Source organism: Phocoena sinus, chromosome 2, assembly GCF_008692025.1.
Source record: "Phocoena sinus isolate mPhoSin1 chromosome 2, mPhoSin1.pri, whole genome shotgun sequence".
NCBI classification, from domain to species: Eukaryota; Metazoa; Chordata; class Mammalia; order Artiodactyla; family Phocoenidae; genus Phocoena; species Phocoena sinus.
Window position 1 is genome coordinate 150,313,335 of NC_045764.1, and position 18,158 is coordinate 150,331,492.

Consider the following 18,158-nt stretch of genomic DNA (forward strand, 5'->3'; position numbering starts at 1 on the left):
AGATGAACACCCTTGTACATATAACCTAATTTAAGAAAAGGAATATTACCCATAACTTTGACACTTTCTATATAATCCTCTCTGATTACATTCCCTCCTTCTCTCACCTCCACCCCACCTCTTAGGTAACCACTCTCCTGGATTTTGTAATTGTCATCCTTTTGGTTTACTTTATAGTTTTACCCGTTACTTGTATACCTTAACAATATGTTTGTAATGTGTATGCTTTTGAATTGCCTATAAATGAAAACATGCTGTATATAGTAATTTTTGTGGTAGAATATACATAAAATTCACCATGCTAACGATTTTCAAGTGTACAGTTCAGTGGCATTAAGTACATTCACACTGTTGTACAACCATCACCACCGTCCAACTCCAAATTTTTTTGTTTTCTAAAACTGAAACTGTACCCATTAAACAAAAACTTCCAGTTCTTCCCTTCCCCCAACCCCTATCAATCCTGATTCTATTTTTTGTCTTCATGAATTCGACTACTCTAGTTACCTCATATAAGTGGAATCATATAGTATTTGTCCTTTTGTGACTGGCTTATTTCACTTAGCATAATGTTCAAGATTAATTCATGTTGTAACATGTATCAGAATTTCCTTCCTTTTAAAGTTGAATAATATTCCATTGTATGTATAAGCCACATTTTGTTTATCCATTCATCTGTGGATGGGGCACTTGGGATGCTTCCACCTTTTGGCCATTGTGAATAATACTGCTATGAATATGGGTGTACAAATACCTGTTCACGTTTCTGCTTTCAATTCTTTGGACTATATATCCAGTATATAGTTTTTTGCAACTTTATCTTTTTTTCTGAGTTATGTTTGTGAGATTCATCCATGTTAGTTTTAGCTTTAGTTCACTCACCTTAATTGCCGTATGATATTTCACTGTGTGAATATTAAACAATTTGCTTATTCATGCTCGTGTAGATGATCATTTAAGTTTTTGCAGTTTTTTTTTTTTTTTTTTTTTTTTGCGGTACGCGGGCCTCGTCCCTGCCGTGGCCTCTCCCGTTGCGGAGCACAGGCTCCGGACGCGCAGGCCCAGCGGCCATAGCCCACGGGCGCAGCCGCTCCGCAGCATGTGGGATCCTCCCAGACCGGAGCACGAACCCGCGTCCACCGCATCGGCAGGCAGACTCCCAACCACTGCGCCACCAAGGAAGCCCGTTTTTGCAGTTTTTAATATTAGAAACCGAGCTTTATTCTTTTACATGCCTCCTTGTACATATGTAAAAAAGTATTTGTAATCCAAGATAATATACTTAGAAGTGAAATTGTGTCATAAGGCATTGTATGTCTTCAAATTATTGACGATAATGTATTCTCAAATTATTCTTTAAGTACTGTACACATTCGTACTCCCATAAACAGTATGGGAGTTTCTGTTGCTCCACAGCCATATTAGAACTTGTCATTGTCAGTGTAACAGATATTGCCAGTTGTCCCAGTATTCACTCTTGCCTTCTTCCTTTAATAATAGGTCTTATGAGTTTTATTTGGGTTGCCCAAGTAGAAATTTTATTTCCCAGCCTTCCTTGCAGTTAGGCATGGCCTACCATTTAAGTTGTAGACAACAGGGTGTAACTGAAAATGATAAGTATCTCTTCTGGGTTATGACCTTAAAAGGCATGCTCCTTGGGACTTCCCCGGCCCTCCAGTGGTTAAGACTCCGTGCTTGCACTGCAGGGGGCCTTCGACCCCTGGACAGGGAACTAAGATCACATATGCTGGGGGGCAACTAAGTCTGCAAGCTGCAACTGCTGAGCACGCACACCACAACTACAGAGACTGTGCACCATAACGAAGATCCTGTGTGTCGCAGCTAAGACCTGACATGGCCAAAAATAAATTAATTAATTAATTAAAAAAAATTTTTTTTTAAAAGGTATGCTCCCCTAACCCATTCTACCTCCCTACTGACTAGATGCAGATTTGATGGCAGGAGCCAGAGCAGCCACCTTGAACCCAGAGATGGAAGCTTTAGGTTGAAGATGACAACTTTGGACTGCTTACCTCTGAATTGTTCTATGAGTGAAAATGAACTTTTGTTTTGCTTAATCCACTGTACTTCAGTGTCTCATTGCTATAGCAGCTTGGACTACTTCCTAATTATTACATTTATTCTTTGATTTTAAAATCATTCCCAATTTTTCCTTGCTCAGAAAGCCTCTGTTTATTCTCTCTCAAAATCTTTGTGGTGGTATTCTTTTTGCATTTGATTCATAATGCTAATCTCCTTTTTATGCCCAGGTCTTTGAATACATTTGCCTGAAAATGGAGGCCCTTCCCCCAGGGGAGTGGGTATTTGTTGCTTTTGTTTGCTCACATCCACTCCTTCTTTCTAGCCGTACCCAGACTTTTTTCTTGGCATGTTACACTCAAATCATATGCAGTTGTATTAGGATTTAGATCAGAGTGCCCAGCCTTTTCACTATAGATGTTGAAGGGGAGAACTGGAGAATCCTTCCTCTTGTTAGGGAAACACTGACTGAAACCGCCAGCCCTGGCCAGGCAACGTAGTAACCACTTGCATGAGTTATCTTAAACAGGAGGTCCTGGTAAGCAACCACCAACCGGAAGAATTCGGGAAAGGTCAAAAGGAGAGAGGAGATGCCAATCCATATGTCCTTCCAACCTCCCAGAATCCTTGCTGGAACCCATTTTGGCCTGGCACTGCGCAAGCCACCAGGAGGGAGCCTGAGTCAGAATGATTGGCCAGAGACAACCCGAAAACTAACCCCATTCCCATAAAACCCAAGACTGCAAGCCACGTGGCAGAGAGTCCTCCCAGGTTCCCTTACCCTCCTGCTCTCCACCTGAGTGCCCCTTCCCAATAAAGTCTTGTTTTGTCAGCACGTGTGTCTCCTCAGACAATTCATTTCCAAGTGTTAGACAAGAGCCCACTCTTAGCCCTGGAACAGGTTCCCCTTCCTGCAGCACTCTCACCACCCCCTATATCTGAGAAGGCATTGAGTGGCTAAAGGAAAAAAAAAAAAAAAAAGAGTTTAACTTTGTTTCATACAGCATCCAGAGCTTTGATAGTAGAATAGCTCCTGGATTGGCTTTTTCCTGCTCCTAGACCTAGTTATATGGCCTTCTTGTCTGTTTTGTGACTTCCATAATATCTTTCCAAGTATATTTCTTTTAAAGTTTTAGCTGCTGCTATGGATACCATCCAAAGAACTGTAAGCGGTCAACTACTCTCAAGTTACAGGCTCTCCTAAACTGTGCAGACCCACTGGGAATGAAGGACTGACCACATGCAATTGAGATTACTTATTAACACCTATGGAGTTTATTTTTAGGATAAAATGAAAGCGTGACTCCATGGTGATAAGAAGGGAAGGAAGTACTCACACTGCCCAGGTTATATATGACCAGGTTACCCTGAGCCTAGACACTATCCATCCCAAATCTTAAGAGGTCCAATAGCAGATAATCTGCCTCTAGATCCTGTTGTTTAGAATGGTACAAACTGCAAGAGGTAGCAGGGATTTTATTCCACAAAATAATACGCAAGCCACCAGCCAATCAGAATATGGCTTCAAACCACTAACCAATCAAATGTCACCCCCTTGTCCCCGCCCTCACCCAAGTCCCCCTAGTAACAGCAAGAATGAAACATAAGGAAAGAAGGACAGCTGGATTTTTTTTTTTTTTCAGCTGGATTTTTAAAAAAAAAAATTTATATATTTATTTGGCTGCACCGGGTCTTAGTTGCAGTATGCGAACCCTTTAAGTTGTGGCATGTGGAATCTAGTTCCCTGACCATGGGTCGAACCCTGGCCCCCCCTGCATTGGGAGCACAGAGTCTTACCCACTGGACCACCAGGAAAGTCCCGGGCAGCTGGATTATAAACCTAACCCAGGGAAGGCTCATGCTGAGTTGATTTTGACAGCACTGACAATTAACAGCTGACCCCACCCCCCAGAGTTTCCCACACAAAACCTTCTGTGTGATTTGTGCTTTAATTCATCCCTTATTTCATTTTGAATAAGAGCACTTTACGTTTTCATTGTAACTTTACTTTCTACATTCTATATTAGTAAAATTAGTCTCTAAAAAATGGGCTTGGGGTTGATCATATAACGTGAAATTAATGTTACTAAAATGTCATGAGGAGAGTATTACACAAACAATGAGTCTTCTTTTAAATAATTTTCTGGAGACGGGTTCTGTATAACGAAGATGGCTGTGACTTTTGAGAATTAATTGTGCAGGCTACAAAATTTGAATGGCCAACTATATGTTAGTTCCTTAAGTGTAAGAATGTAGCAGATAGAGGCTTCCCTGGTGATGCAGTGGTTAAGAATCCGCCTGCCAATGCAGGGGACACGGGTTGGAGCCCTGGTCTGGGAAGATCCCACATGCCGCGGAGCAACTAAGCCCGTGTGCCACAACTACTGAGCCTGTGCTCTAGAGATCGCGAGCCACAGCTACTGAGCCCACATGCCACAACTACTGAAGCCCGCGTGCCTAGAGCTGGTGCTCCACAACAAGAGAAGCCACTGCAATGAGAAGGCCCTGCTTGCCACAACTAAAGAAAGCGCAGCAACAAAGACCCAACGCAACCAAAAATAAAATAAATAAATTTATATATATAAAAAAAAGAATGTAGCAGATAGGATTTCCTATAGGATCTAGAACAATGCTGAAATCTATCTTGAAACAATGAGGGGAACGTGGAAGGGCCTGTTTTAAACAGCGTTGCTGTTTCCCTATTAGGTGCCTTGCTGAGGGAGGGTTTCTGGATACAGGGCCTGGGGCCTGACAGCTAGAACTTACCATGCCAGGTAGGAAAGGAAAAGGCAAAGAGAGAGCTTCCTGCCTTCCTCAACCTAATCTCATCTTTCTTTGTCTTCTACTACCATCACTTTTCTTCTCCTTCCCACTCTTAAAAACTTTAAAAAAAATTGTGAGGTACAAAACACAAACAGGAAACCACAAAGGATAAATTTACAGCTCAGTAAGTTTTTAACAAAGCAAATATTTATGTAATTACCACTTGGTTCAAGAAACAGAACATTGTTAGCACCTAAAACCCTACTTGTGACCCCTCTTGGTCACTACACTTTTCCTTCTCCCCAAAGGCAGCCACTATCTTCCTTTTTTCTTTTTTTTTTTTTTGGCCTCACTGTGTGGCATGCGGGATCTTAGTTCCCCAACCAGGGATTGAACCCATGCCCCCTGCAATGGGAGTGCAGAGCTCTAACCACTGGACCGCCAGGGAAGTCCTTACCTTCACTTTTAACATTATGACTTAATTTTGTCTATTTTTGAACTATATGTAAAGTCAATTTTACAGTAACTATTCTTTTGAACTTCCATCTTTCACAATTTTCTTGGTGGTACATTATTTTTGAATTATACGAACAGAAAAGTGCACAAATCAAAAGTGGTTCAGCTTGATGAACTTTTCATAAACTGACCATACCTATGTAACAAGCACCCAGATCGAGAAACAGCATTCGCAGCTCCCTTTCAGTCACTATCCCTCCACTGTCCTGAATTCTAACACTATATATAAGTTTTGTCTATTTTTGAACTTATATATGTGAGAACATATAGTATATATTCTTTTCTGTCTAGCTTCTTTTGCTCAACATTGTGAGATTCATCTGAGTGGTTTCATGTACTTATAGATTATTCGTTCTCTTTGGTGTTTTGTATTCCATTGTACAAATATACCACAATTTGATTACCTATTCTAGTGTAGGTAGACATTTGTGTTGTTTTCCAGTTTTCAGCCATTACAAATAATGTTGCTGTGAACATTCTTGTACATGCCTTCTGGTGAACATATATATGCATTTCTGTTGGTTATATGTTTAGGAGTGGGATTCCTGGGTCATAGGCTCTGGGGCTGTTCAGCTTTAGTAGATAGTGCCAAATAGTATTTCAGAGTAGTCATCCCAATTTACACTCACACCAGCAGCATATGAGAATTCCATTTATTCCATTCTTTGGCTTGCAGCTGCATAACTCCATTTCTGCCTTCACCATCACATGGCATCCTCTCTGTGTGCTGTCTTCAAATGGCCATCTTATAAGGAGACCACTTGGGCCCATCCTACTCCAGTATGACTTCATCTTAATTAATTACACCTGGGACAACCCTATTTCCAAATAACGTCACATTCTGAGGTGCTGGGGGTTAGGATTTAAACATCTTTTTTGGTGGGGTGTGGGGGGGACACAGTTCAACCCGTAACAGACATGATAGTAGTGGACATCTGTTCTTGATCTCAGTGGGAAAACTTTCAACTTTTCAGCATTAACTGTGATGTTTGCTGTAGTTTTCTTAGTAAATACTCTGTATAAGATTAAGGAAGTTTCCTTTTACTTCTGGCTTGCAAATCTTTTTAAAAATCATAAATGGATATTGAAATTTATGAAATGAAAGAAAACATTATTTTTCTGCATCTAATGAGATGATCATCTGATTTTCTCCTTGTCTGTTCTATAGTAAATTACATTTATTTTTATAGTTTTCAAAGAGAATTTCAATTGAAAATATTAAAATTACAAGTGGGATTTCTGAGTTGGGTAATGTTCTGTTTCTTGATCTGTACACAAGTGTGATTGGTTTGTGAAAATTCACTAAGCTGTACACTATGATTTGTAATTTTATGTATATACTTTATATTTCAATAAAAGCTAAAAGAAACACAGCTAAATTCCTATTTGAGAATGAAAAGCTTTCTCTTCCAAAGGAAACTTAGCTGCCCCACTTTCCGCTCACATCCACCTCCTATGAGAGGTGAAGATCTGGGTTATTAAGATGGAAGCAAGGTCAAACCTTTAAGTGGTGCACAACTGACACATTGACACACTTAATAGTCTCAGAGTTAGGTAGGTTTTTGTTTTGTTTTGTTTTCAGAATTCAGTATGTATCAGCTTTGTTTTTCAGTGATTCTCTCAAGCCAAATGGGTTCATGTTTAGTATTACATGAGATTGGATTATTTTCTAAATCCAATCTGGTCCTCTCTAGACACTCTTGTTATCTGGCTTTTGCTACCTTTCCTTTGACTGATATTCTCCAACATAAAGCCTTCTGCATTGAATTATTCTAAAGAATTCCCTTTCTTCCCTTTTACAATACCTGCAGGAACTGATGTACTCTTATATTCTGTCTTCAGAATACATCTTCACAGATTTGTTCCTAATTGGATTTTCTGTTAGAATTGAATTAAGTCTATTCACTTAATTTGAGAAGAACTGACATCTTCATAATTTTTCCTCTTTTCATTCAGAACCATGGTAAACCTCTCCATTATTTCCAGTCTAATTTTATTCCACTCGGATATGAGTCTGTATAGTTCTGTAGTTTCCTTTATATAGATTCTGCGTATTCTTATTAGTGTTATTCCTACCTGCTTCATGTTTTTTTGTTGTTGTTGCTATTGTGAATGGAACCTTTTTTTTTTTTCCATTCAAAAGCGAACCCGTAGAGCGATAGGATCTCTACCACCGCTCTCAGCTGTGAGACTCTATGGTTCCTTGGCTATATAGGAACATTCGGCTCGCCCCTACATTATCCGAACCGGAAGGAAGGTGGCAACCGAGAGTCGCCAAGCAAAGGGCCGCTCTATCTTGCCTTTGTTTTCCTCTCGGTGGCTACTGCGCAGGCGTAATCGCCCCGGTACCGTCCCCACCTTCCCGGTCGCGGGCGCAGCTCGGTAGCGCCGGCGCACTGGTGCGCTCCGTTTACACGCTCCGGGGCCTGTAGGCGCCGCGAGTTCCGGCTGTCGCCGTCGCCGCCGCAGCTCCTGGAGGTCGGTTGCGACGCGTAACGACGCCGGGACGAGTGCTGCGCCTTCTTCTCCGATATGTACCCGAATTGGGGCCGGTATGGCGGGAGCAGCCACTATCCGCCGCCGCCGGTCCCGCCGCCACCGCCGGTGGCGCTTCCTGAGGCCTCGCCGGGGCCCGGGTACTCGAGCTCGACGACTCCCGCGGCCCCCTCCTCTTCTGGCTTCATGAGCTTCCGCGAGCAGCACCTGGCGCAGCTCCAGCAGCTGCAGCAGATGCACCAGAAGCAAATGCAGTGCGTGCTCCAGCCCCATCACCTTCCTCCGCCCCCCCTGCCGCCCCCGCCGGTGATGCCGGGGGGCGGCTACGGGGACTGGCAGCCACCGCCGCCGCCGATGCCCCCGCCACCTGGGCCGGCTCTCAGCTATCAGAAGCAGCAGCAGTACAAACACCAGATGCTCCACCACCAACGAGACGGGCCTCCTGGTTTGGTTCCCATGGAGCTGGATTCTCCCCCAGAATCTCCCCCAGTACCGCCAGGGTCTTACATGCCTCCGTCTCAATCTTACATGCCTCCACCTCAGCCACCACCCTCGTACTACCCCCCGGCCTCCTCTCAGCCCTACCTGCCTCCCGCTCAGCCGTCCCCTTCTCAGTCCCCACCTTCCCAGTCCTACCTGGCGCCCACCCCATCTTATTCTTCCTCTTCCTCCTCCTCGCAGTCCTATTTGAGCCATTCCCAGTCCTACTTGCCCTCTTCTCAGGCATCTCCTTCCCGCCCCTCCCAAGGCCATTCTAAATCCCAGCTGCTAGCTCCGCCACCGCCGTCCGCCCCTTCTGGGAATAAGACAACTGTCCAGCAAGAGCCTTTGGAGAGCGGGTCCAAGAACAAGAGTGCTGAACAGCAGCAAGCTGCCCCTGAGCCAGATCCCTCTACGATGACTCCACAGGTAAGAAAACATCTGCCCAAGCTGCCTCTCTCACCTAGAGGGCCCTAAGTGAGCAGGCCTGGGGGCTTTACCCAGTGCTTAGCCTAATTCCAACACACAATAACTGGCTAATTTACACTCCAGAGTATTCCATAAAAGTCAAAGGTCTGACATCCCAGCTTTTTAATTAGCTAAATGTGGATTATTAAAAGAACAGTGTTTGAAGATATTTCTAGACACCAGAGTGATGGGGTGGCTCAAGAGTTACTTCTCAGATATATTCCTTGGTTTCCTTTGATCATGCTTCTAGGTTTTATTGCTGTTGCAAAGGGCTTTTTTTGTTGTTGTTGTTTAATTGTAACTTAAACTAAAATTCTATTTTAGAGGCAGCATAAAAAAGAAGCTTCTCAAAGGGCTGACACCTGAAATGCATATGAATCTTATGACCAGTTAGTTTCTTTAAAAGAAAATTAAGGGCCACTGATAGCTGTCAGCTTCCTGAATTAAGAAGTCTCAGGGGCTTCCCTGGTGGCGCAGTGGTTGGGAGTCCGCCTGCCGATGCAGGGGACGCGGGTTCGCGCCCCGGTCCGGGAAGATCCCACATGCCGCGGAGCGGCTGGGCCCATGAGCCATGGTCGCTGAGCCTGCGCGTCCGGAGCCTGTGCTCCGCAACGGGAGAGGCCACAACAGTGAGAGGCCCGTGTACCACAAAATAAATAAATAAATAAATAAAAGTGTTTAAAAAAAAAAAAAAAAAAAGAAGTCTCAGCAAATGAAGGGTGGAAATCTTGTTCTAATCAGGAACATCCTAATTATGTTTATAGATATATATGCAATACCTAGGGAAGTCTACATATTTGACCTTTTTGGGAATCTGTTGGTCATTTAAGGAACTGACCCATACATCCTGTTCTTACATCACTTAAAGGTAGTTTTAAGACATGACCAGTTTGCTGCATTGCATTGTTGTTACCATTTACTCCACAGTTAACAGCCTTGGAATTCGGCCAAGTTTTAAAAAAATGCTGGTGACATCTCTTCATTCATGAGAGAGCCAGTCTTCTAAACTTCTCTTTCAAGTGATGCTTCCCTGTCAAAGATTGATTGGGTAGCAGTAATAAATGAATTCCTTTCTTAAGAAAGAAGATAAAATTAAAGTGGAAGAAATAATTTGTTTTGGTTTCTTAAAATAGACACTTTTAGCAATTAGTAATCTACATAGATTCCCTCATGAAAAAAGAGAATCGTTTAATCTACAAACTCAGATTCACATATAAAGATTTCCAAAAGATATTATTCTAATTTTACAGTGGTTTGGCATTAGAAATTAAGAAGAGAAACAGGTTGTTTTTTTTGTTTTTTTTACATCTTTATTGGAGTATAATTGCTTTACAATGGTGTGCCAGTTTCTGCTTTATAACAAAGTGAATCAGTTATACATATATATATGTTCCCATATCTCTTCCCTCTTGCGTCTCCCTCCCTCCCACCCTCCCTATCTCACTCCTCTAGGTGGTCACAAAGCACCGGGCTGAAAACAGGTTGTTTTAAGTAAGCAAGATGTGGTGCTTGGCACATCATCAGGAGAAAACACTGAGATGCTGGGGTAAAACGGTAGAATGAGAGATTCTGTTAGCTTACACCAAATTAGTACTATCCCATCAGGTTATTTCTCCAGATTCCTCCATTATAATAGAGATGGAATTTTTGCCCCCTTTACCACCCCACTCTGAGATTTCCAGTGCTTTTGTTGTCCAGCACTCTCAGAGTTAGTCCAAGCCAAAATATGACATTTATATCCTCATCTCTACTGGACTTTTTCTGGCCTCTTAGACAAATGAATTGTTTTTTGGTAGTGGGGGAGGGGGGGCGGGAATCAGACTGGTCCTTAATATGAATATTTAGCACGAACACTGTTTTTGTTTTTCTGCCTTTGTACCCTTGTCTATAGTGAACGTCTTTTAGTGCTTTGACTATTCAGTGCCTCAGATTCTTTGATGAGAGCCGTAAAGAAAGTGGTGGAAGATGAGATTTGAGAGGTGGGAATGGGCCAGATCAAGAAGGCCCTTGCTAAGCCTCTTTAGGTTTTTTTTAATCTCTCTTTAGAATTCATCCCAACTTCCTCAACCCTCTCTCCCCCCTTACAGTTGTATTGCTTTCGAGGCACATCTCAAATATCAGGGTCTCTATGAAGCCGTGCTTCAGCTTACCCGTGTGGTTTGGTTCTGTTCTTCAAATCTTAAGTCCCTTGCAGACAGGGACTGCCTCACTTACCTTTTTATCCCCTGTAGCACCTAGGCCAGTGTCTTGCCAATTTGTCAGCTCTCCACAAAGTTTTGTTGAATAAGATACAAGAGTTGTCGTGTTCTATACTTAGGTTACTTTGGTTTATCAGGTGGTAAACATTTTCTTCATGCCAGTGCCAATCTCTGACAATTAACGCTTCTCTGTTGATTCATATTTTATTTTTGGAATATTTCATTAAAAATTTTTTTATGGTGAAAGATTTTAAACATGCACAAAAGTAGAGAAAATGGTATGATTCTCCCCATATACCCATCACTCAGATTCAACAGCTATCAAGATTTTGCCATGTATGCTTCACCTAGGCCTTTACTGTTGTTCTTTTTGTTTGTTTGTTTGTTTTGTTTTGTTTTGTTTTTTGTGGTACGCGGGCCTCTCACTGTTGTGGCCTCTACCGTTGCGCAGCACAGGCTCCGGACGCGCAGGCTCAGCGGCCATGGCTCACGGGCCCAGCCGCTCCGCAGCATGTGGGATCTTCCCAGACCGGGGCACGAACACGTGTCCCCTGCATCGGCAGGCGGACTCTCAATCATTGCGCCACCAGGGAAGCCCCTTTACTGTTGTTCTTGCTGAAATATTTTTAAATGAATCTTAGATCTCACATCATTTCCTTCCTACATTCTTAGACATTTTTTTTTAAAGGACTTTTTCTAAGGTAAACACGTTATAACACCTAACAAAATTAACAAGTTTCTATCATCTAATGCCAGATCTGTTCAGATTTCCCCTATTGTCTCATCATACTAATAAAAATAATTCCTTGATATTATCCATGTTAAAATTCCCCCGTGGACTTAATAAAGTGTTGATGGTTTGTTCAAATTGGGATTCAGTATAAACATTTTGGGGCAGAATAATTCTGTTGTGCGGCTGTCTTGTGCATTGTAGGATGTTTAGCAGCAACTCTGGCCTCTACCTGCTAGATGCCAGTAGCAGCCCCCCGTTGTGGCTACCAAAAATGTTTCCAGATATTGCCAAATATCCCCTGGGGGGCAAAATCACTCTCACTTGAGAATCCCTGATTTAGGTCAGTCTCTCCTATTCTGTTTCTCTACCCTTGCCGTTGAGCTTGTTGAAAAATCTGTGTTAGTTATCCTGTAGAATGTCCCACGTCCTGGATTTGTCTGCTGTCTCGTTGGTGTCATTTGACTTGTTCCTCTCTCTCCCATGTTGTTTTTTGTAAACTAGGCATTAACTGTGCAACCTTCTTAGATTTAAGTTCACCTTTCTTTTGGCAAGTGTACTTCGTAACCTAGGTAGTGCTGTGTACTTCATTTGCATCCCATCAGGAGTCACTCAGTGCCTGGTTGTCCCATAGTTAGTGGTGCCAAGATTGATCAAGGGGGGGTGACTGGTTTCTCCGCTGTAAAGCTTCCCATCAATCTTGAATCTAATATTTCATCTAGTGGTTCATCCGTTGATGGTCTTTGCTTGAGTAAATTATTTCTTTGTTAGAGGTTGCAATATGGTGATTTTTTTTCCTGCTGTTTCTTCTATATTTACCATAAGGAATTCTGTAAAGAAAAACTTTCACTCATGAACTAGGGCTGTTTGATTGGACATACAGTTAGCCTATATAGAAAAGACAGGATAAGTGCTTGATATTCTTCCATTTAATTTCTAGTTTTCAGAGTAAAGTGGTGATATAATGGAATGTGTCTTTTTTGAAGAATTAACTCTTCTGTGTGTTTTAAAGGACTGGCTAGTTAAAATGCATACTGGTCTTTTTTTTTTTTTTTTTTTTTTTTTGCGGTACCTGGGCCTCTCACTGCTGTGGCCTCTCTCATTGCGGAGAACAGGCTCCGGACGTGCAGGCTCAGCGGCCTTGGCTCACGGGCCCAGCCGCTCCGCGGCATGTGGGATCCTCCCGAACCGGGGCACGAACCCGCGTCCCCTGCATCGGCAGGCGGACTCCCAACCACTGTGCCACCAGGGAAGCCCATACTGGTCTTTTTTTAATGAACTGTGATTTATTCTTTTATTCTTAAAACTTATTTAGGTAAAGCTGTTGACTTTGATTAGAGTTTTTAGTCACTATCTAATACTTAAATATATATTGAGTAACAACTGTGTGCCAAGAACTGTGCTTAGTACTGGAGATGAAATGGTGAACAAAATAGACAAGGTACCTGCCCTCATTCACTTGTTCCAGTGTGGGGAAAAGACATTTAAAAAGTAATTGAAGACGTGTAAGGTGCTGTGGAATTATAAAATAGAAAATATCACTAGACCATTCCATAAGGATTAGGAAAAGGTGAGCTTTTTTAAGCTCACCATTGTATTCACAGGGACTTGCTCAGGGTCTAGCACATAGTAGGTGAACAATAAATATTTTTCAAATGATTGAATATAGCTGGGAGCTCTAACCTAATTGAAGAGACCTCCCTTTGCAAGTAATATTTAAATGAAACCTGAAGAATGGGTAGGAAATAACCAGATACGAGTTCAAAGAATTAAGTTCAGTAGGGCTTACTGAATGTACAAACCAGGCCAGGGAGGACCTATGAAGACTTTATCCCAAGGGCAGTAGGAAGCCATTGAAGGATTTTATATAGCCAAATGTGACAGATTGGTTTGTTTGAAAGTTCACACTGCTTTGGGGAGAGTGGAATCGAAAGGAGCAAGAGTGATTTAGAGAGAATAGTGAATAGAGTGATCCAGGCAAGAGTTAGTAGTGGCTTGGACTTGGATGGTGATGGAGGAGATGGAGACAAGTGGAAAGACTGGAGAAATATTTTGGTGCTAGAATCCAGTTGGAGATTGAGCAGTAGTGGAGAGGGAGGCATCAAGGACGATTCCTGGGTTTCTGGGATAGGAAACTGGGTGGATGGTGGTTCCATATACTAATAACCTACAGGAGGGGGAAGAACAGGTCTGGGGAGGAAGGGAAAATGATGAGTTAAGTTTTAGACTTACTGAGTTTAAGATCCTTGAGACATAAGATTCTAAATGGAGATGTCCAGTTAGAAGTTAGATACAGGTCTGGAGTCTAGAAGTGAGATCTGGGAGACATAGACTTGTGAGTCTTCAGCATAAAAATGGTATTTGAAGGCACAGAAATAGATGAGGTCTCCTGAAGAGTGTGTGTAGAGTAAGAATAAAGTTTAAAGGACATTGAGCCTAGCCCTGCAGAACCACAGTACCTAAGGGAACCAATGGGAAGAAAGGCCAAATAGGTAGATGGAAAATCAGGACAGTGCAGTGCCACAGAAGTGAAGGGAAGACTGTTTCTAGGAGGAGGGTGTAGTCAGCTGTGTTACTGCTGAGAGGTCAAGCAAGATGAAGACTGTGAGTTATCTTTTGCATTTACTGACATGTAGATTATTGTTGACCTTGGCAGGAGCAGTTTCATAGTGACTGAAGCCATATTGCATTGATTTGAGGAGTGATGGAAGGTGAGGAAATGGGGATGGTGAGTATAGACAACTCTTTTAAGAAGTTTGACTGAAGGAGAGAGAGAGAGAGAATGTGGGCAGGAGCTGGAGGAAGAGGCACAGTAAAGGAGTTTTTTTTTTAAGATGGGACCTTAATTCCTGGAATAGAGTGTGAACTTCAAAAATGTTGAAAATAAATATATTTTAAATAAATTAAAAAAATGGAAATCCATTTCATTATTTTACCAAGTCTCCCCTCCCCATCCCACTTGCTTTAGGATATGACATTGAACATGTAATGTTACAGGCATTTATCCTAATCAACCTGGACAGGAAAGGCAACCTTTCAAAATTTTTAAAACATCACACACATAGACACATGTGTTCATTCATTCATTCATCCATTCATTCATTCATCCTCTCTCTCTCTCTCCCTGTCCCTCCTTCTTTATATTTCCCTACTTGGAGAATCTTTTAGTACCTAGTTCCTTACTGTACTGGTAGCAAGTGGTCAGTAAATACTTGCTGAATTAATTAGCATCTTTTTTGGTATTTATGACAGATACATCCTTACTTTTTAACTCTATTCAATCTCTTTTTTTGTGTGTGTGTGGTACACGGGCCTCTCACCGTTGTGGCCTCTCCCGTTGCGGAGCACAGGCTCCGGACGTGCAGGCTCAGCGGCCATGGCTCACGGGCCCAGCCACTCCGCGGCATGTGGGATCCTCCCGGATCGGGGCACGAACCCATGTCCCCTGCATTGGCAGGCGGACTCTCAACCACTGTGCCACCAGGGGAGCCCTATTCAATCTCTTTGTGAATGTGACATTTACTGTGATTTTACTCTACCTATGAACTAACATCCCATATGAGATGGAGTTGTCTGATATAATGGGACATTCAGAAGAACTGGCTACTATTTCAGCTTCATTAGCAAGTCCAGGCAGGTTTTATTCCTTTTTAAAATAGAGATAAAGCAACCTTCTCTGGGGTCACTGAGGACATTTCTGAATGATTTCATCATTATTCATTTGCAGAGCTTTAAAAATGTGCCAAAGCCTCGTCCTAGGATTGAATTAGATCTGGTTTCTGCTTATTGGGTTCATATTAAATAGAAATTGATCTGCAGTGCATACTGTTAGTAAATCAACAAGTACTTGAGCTCCTAACACGGTTCTTAACCTTAGACTAGGTCTAAGACAAAGAGATAGAAAGCACAAGAATAAGGAATAAGGTGGGTATAAATTGATAAGGAATCTAGACCTGAATAATCTTCCTATCTATAGCCACTGGCTTCTAGTTTATGAAAGATAGTTTGCATCTTTGTATGTTTTGGTGATGCTTTCAAAGTAACTTAAAAAAAAGGAAACTTTTAACTTCTACTTGAAAGAGTTTATTAATTTTTTAAAGCTAAAAAACAAGCCTGTTGCTGTTTTCAGTATTTTCATACAATAATGGAAGAAAGTTGAAAATGTTCTAATACCACATAATTGTTGACTATCATGAACAGTGTGTTGGTTTTTTTTCTTTTTTTTCATGTTGAATAGTAAAAGTAATTATATTTCAGGAACTGATGATTATGTGTATGATAATTAAAAAGAGAAAAACCGAGTCATGACCCAAACTTCAGGATGGAGTTAGTGAGATGGAATTTACTCTTCCAAAGGGATGTAGCAAGTTTCAGGTCATAGAAATTAGTAGCCTAGAAGGGAAGTCTTTAGCTGATCAGCAACTATTTATTGACATTCTACTGTGTGTTCCAGCACTATGCTTAAGCACCAGACAGGATATGAGAAAAGCATGAAACACCTCTCTCCCAAGACAGTTACTTTCTGCAAATGAGAAAACAGATAACAAGACAGTATGTTTCATGAGAAAAGAGTATCATGTATATTTGCATGTGGAAAATTGGAGTGGATATACAGTAAAATAGTAACAATATAGGAAATCCTGGTTATCCAGAGATAATGAATCTCAGTGAATGCAAGTAAAATGAATCCATTTAACACAAGGACCAAAAGTTTATTGTAAAAAGTAAAAAATTTTATTTGGGACACAATCTTGAAAAATAAAGCTCAAAAATCATAAAGAACGGCTGAGTCTTAGAGTTTATAAAGAATAAATTGTAGATTAGGTTTCTGTACTATAATTTTTGTGACAAAATTGTGTGATAACACTATATTATCATCATTTATTTCATTTTTGAATATGTTGAAAAAATATTTTAGGGATTTATACATTTTTCCAAGGGCTGTTTTTCAACATTTGATATTCACGTCATTCTCTTTTGCAGTTCCTATTATAAGAATTATTTTTGGTTGTTAACTGGTAGTACTTCTGCTAGATCCTGCATCTTTATAATTGTAATAGAAGTGTATGCTATTGTTTTTGTTTCTGTTTATATGCTGTTGTTAATTATAGAAGTATATAGGGCAGTTCATTAGTGAATATTTTAGTGTTATGACAACTTTTTTTTCCTTATGCCACCTTGTAACCATGGGGAATTATATAGTGAACTCTGGGATAATGAAGATCCTGTAGTTACTTCTGAGTGGTGAGATTTTTTAAAATTGATTTTAATTATTGCTTATTTGTAGTCGAGTCTCTTTATTTGAGGTATTTATATTTTATAAAGTTGTCAAGAACACTGAATTAGTGAATACTGAACAATTGCTCCTAGGGGAAGTGCAGGGTTAGGTTCCTGTGGGCCTTTGGTCACATTTTCTTCAACCAGTCAATACATAACCTTGTTTTATATGTGTTTCTGTTTAAAAACAAATTATTTAATGTATATTGTTGATTCATTAACATTGAACTCACAGCCAACAGCACTATAACACATGCCTGAAAGAAGCTTATCCAACACAAGTATTTTCTTCTTAAGGCACATCATAGCGTTCTCGCACTTAGGAATACTAGACAGCACTTCAGCACAATGCTTGGGGCCATTTTAAACAGCAAAATCTTCAACCAAAAAGTACAGAAATGTGAAAAATGTGGCCCTAAATAGACCTTGAAAAGAACACTTATTTACAATATAAGAGCTAAACAAAAAGGCAGAGCATGGCTGTGTTCTGCCTCAGACAGGGACGTGCAAGTCAGATAACTAATTTTTTGCCCATCTGCGCGTGTCCATAAATCACTGTGAAAGTTCCCTGAGTGTTGATTTTGGAGTTAGAAATAAATTTTTGCAAGTTGGCAAATTCACAAATACAGAATCCATGAATAATCAGGATAGGCTGTATCTTCTAATTTTTTTCCACATTAAACTTATTATTGTGGTAATTTTTAGAAAGTGGAAGCACAAAATAAGCTTCCAGAAAATCAAATTACAGTATAACTTGGAAGACAAAGTGAAACTTTTAAAATAAATAGAAAGCATTCTAAAACCCAATGTATTTTCATTTATGTATATATACCTGGGTATGGCAAGATTAATGATACAGCAGGTGTTTAAAAGAGGGAAGGATACTGCAGAAGAGAAGACAGAGAGAAGAGGTAGGACTATTTATTATATTCATTAATCATGAGACCCCCGTGGATAAAACTGAACCAACTAAAGGCAAGTTAAAAACAATAGCTATGAATACTGAAAAGATTTACTCTGATCTTTTATCAGAAAGACTACTCTTACCTCCAAAAGCATGTTTTTTTAATGAGAATAGAGAAGTATGTTGAATTAACATGTATGGTTTAATTTAAATATATAAATTTGGGGGGGAATTGAAAGATCATGTTTATTTATTTGCCTTTCTCAGTTCAGGTTTGCCTTTTCTT

At 40.9% G+C, this 18,158-nt stretch overlaps 1 protein-coding gene across 4 annotated transcripts in view; it reads left to right on the top strand.

The window, feature by feature from the left end:
• Positions 1-7,677: 7,677 nt before the first annotated feature.
• The window catches only part of YLPM1 (YLP motif containing 1), a 66,898-nt gene continuing 56,417 nt past the window's right edge, over positions 7,678-18,158 (top strand). For 3 of the 4 annotated variants that reach the window (XR_004348256.1, XM_032621066.1, XM_032621070.1), the window contains exon 1: positions 7,679-8,724. Coding sequence is in view for 3 of the 4 variants with exons in the window: in XM_032621066.1 (XP_032476957.1) it covers positions 7,852-8,724 (873 nt within the window). In the remaining variant the exon portion in view is untranslated. Of the gene's footprint in view, positions 8,725-18,158 lie in introns of all 4 variants that reach the window. The other variant, XM_032621062.1, reaches the window with a different exon arrangement.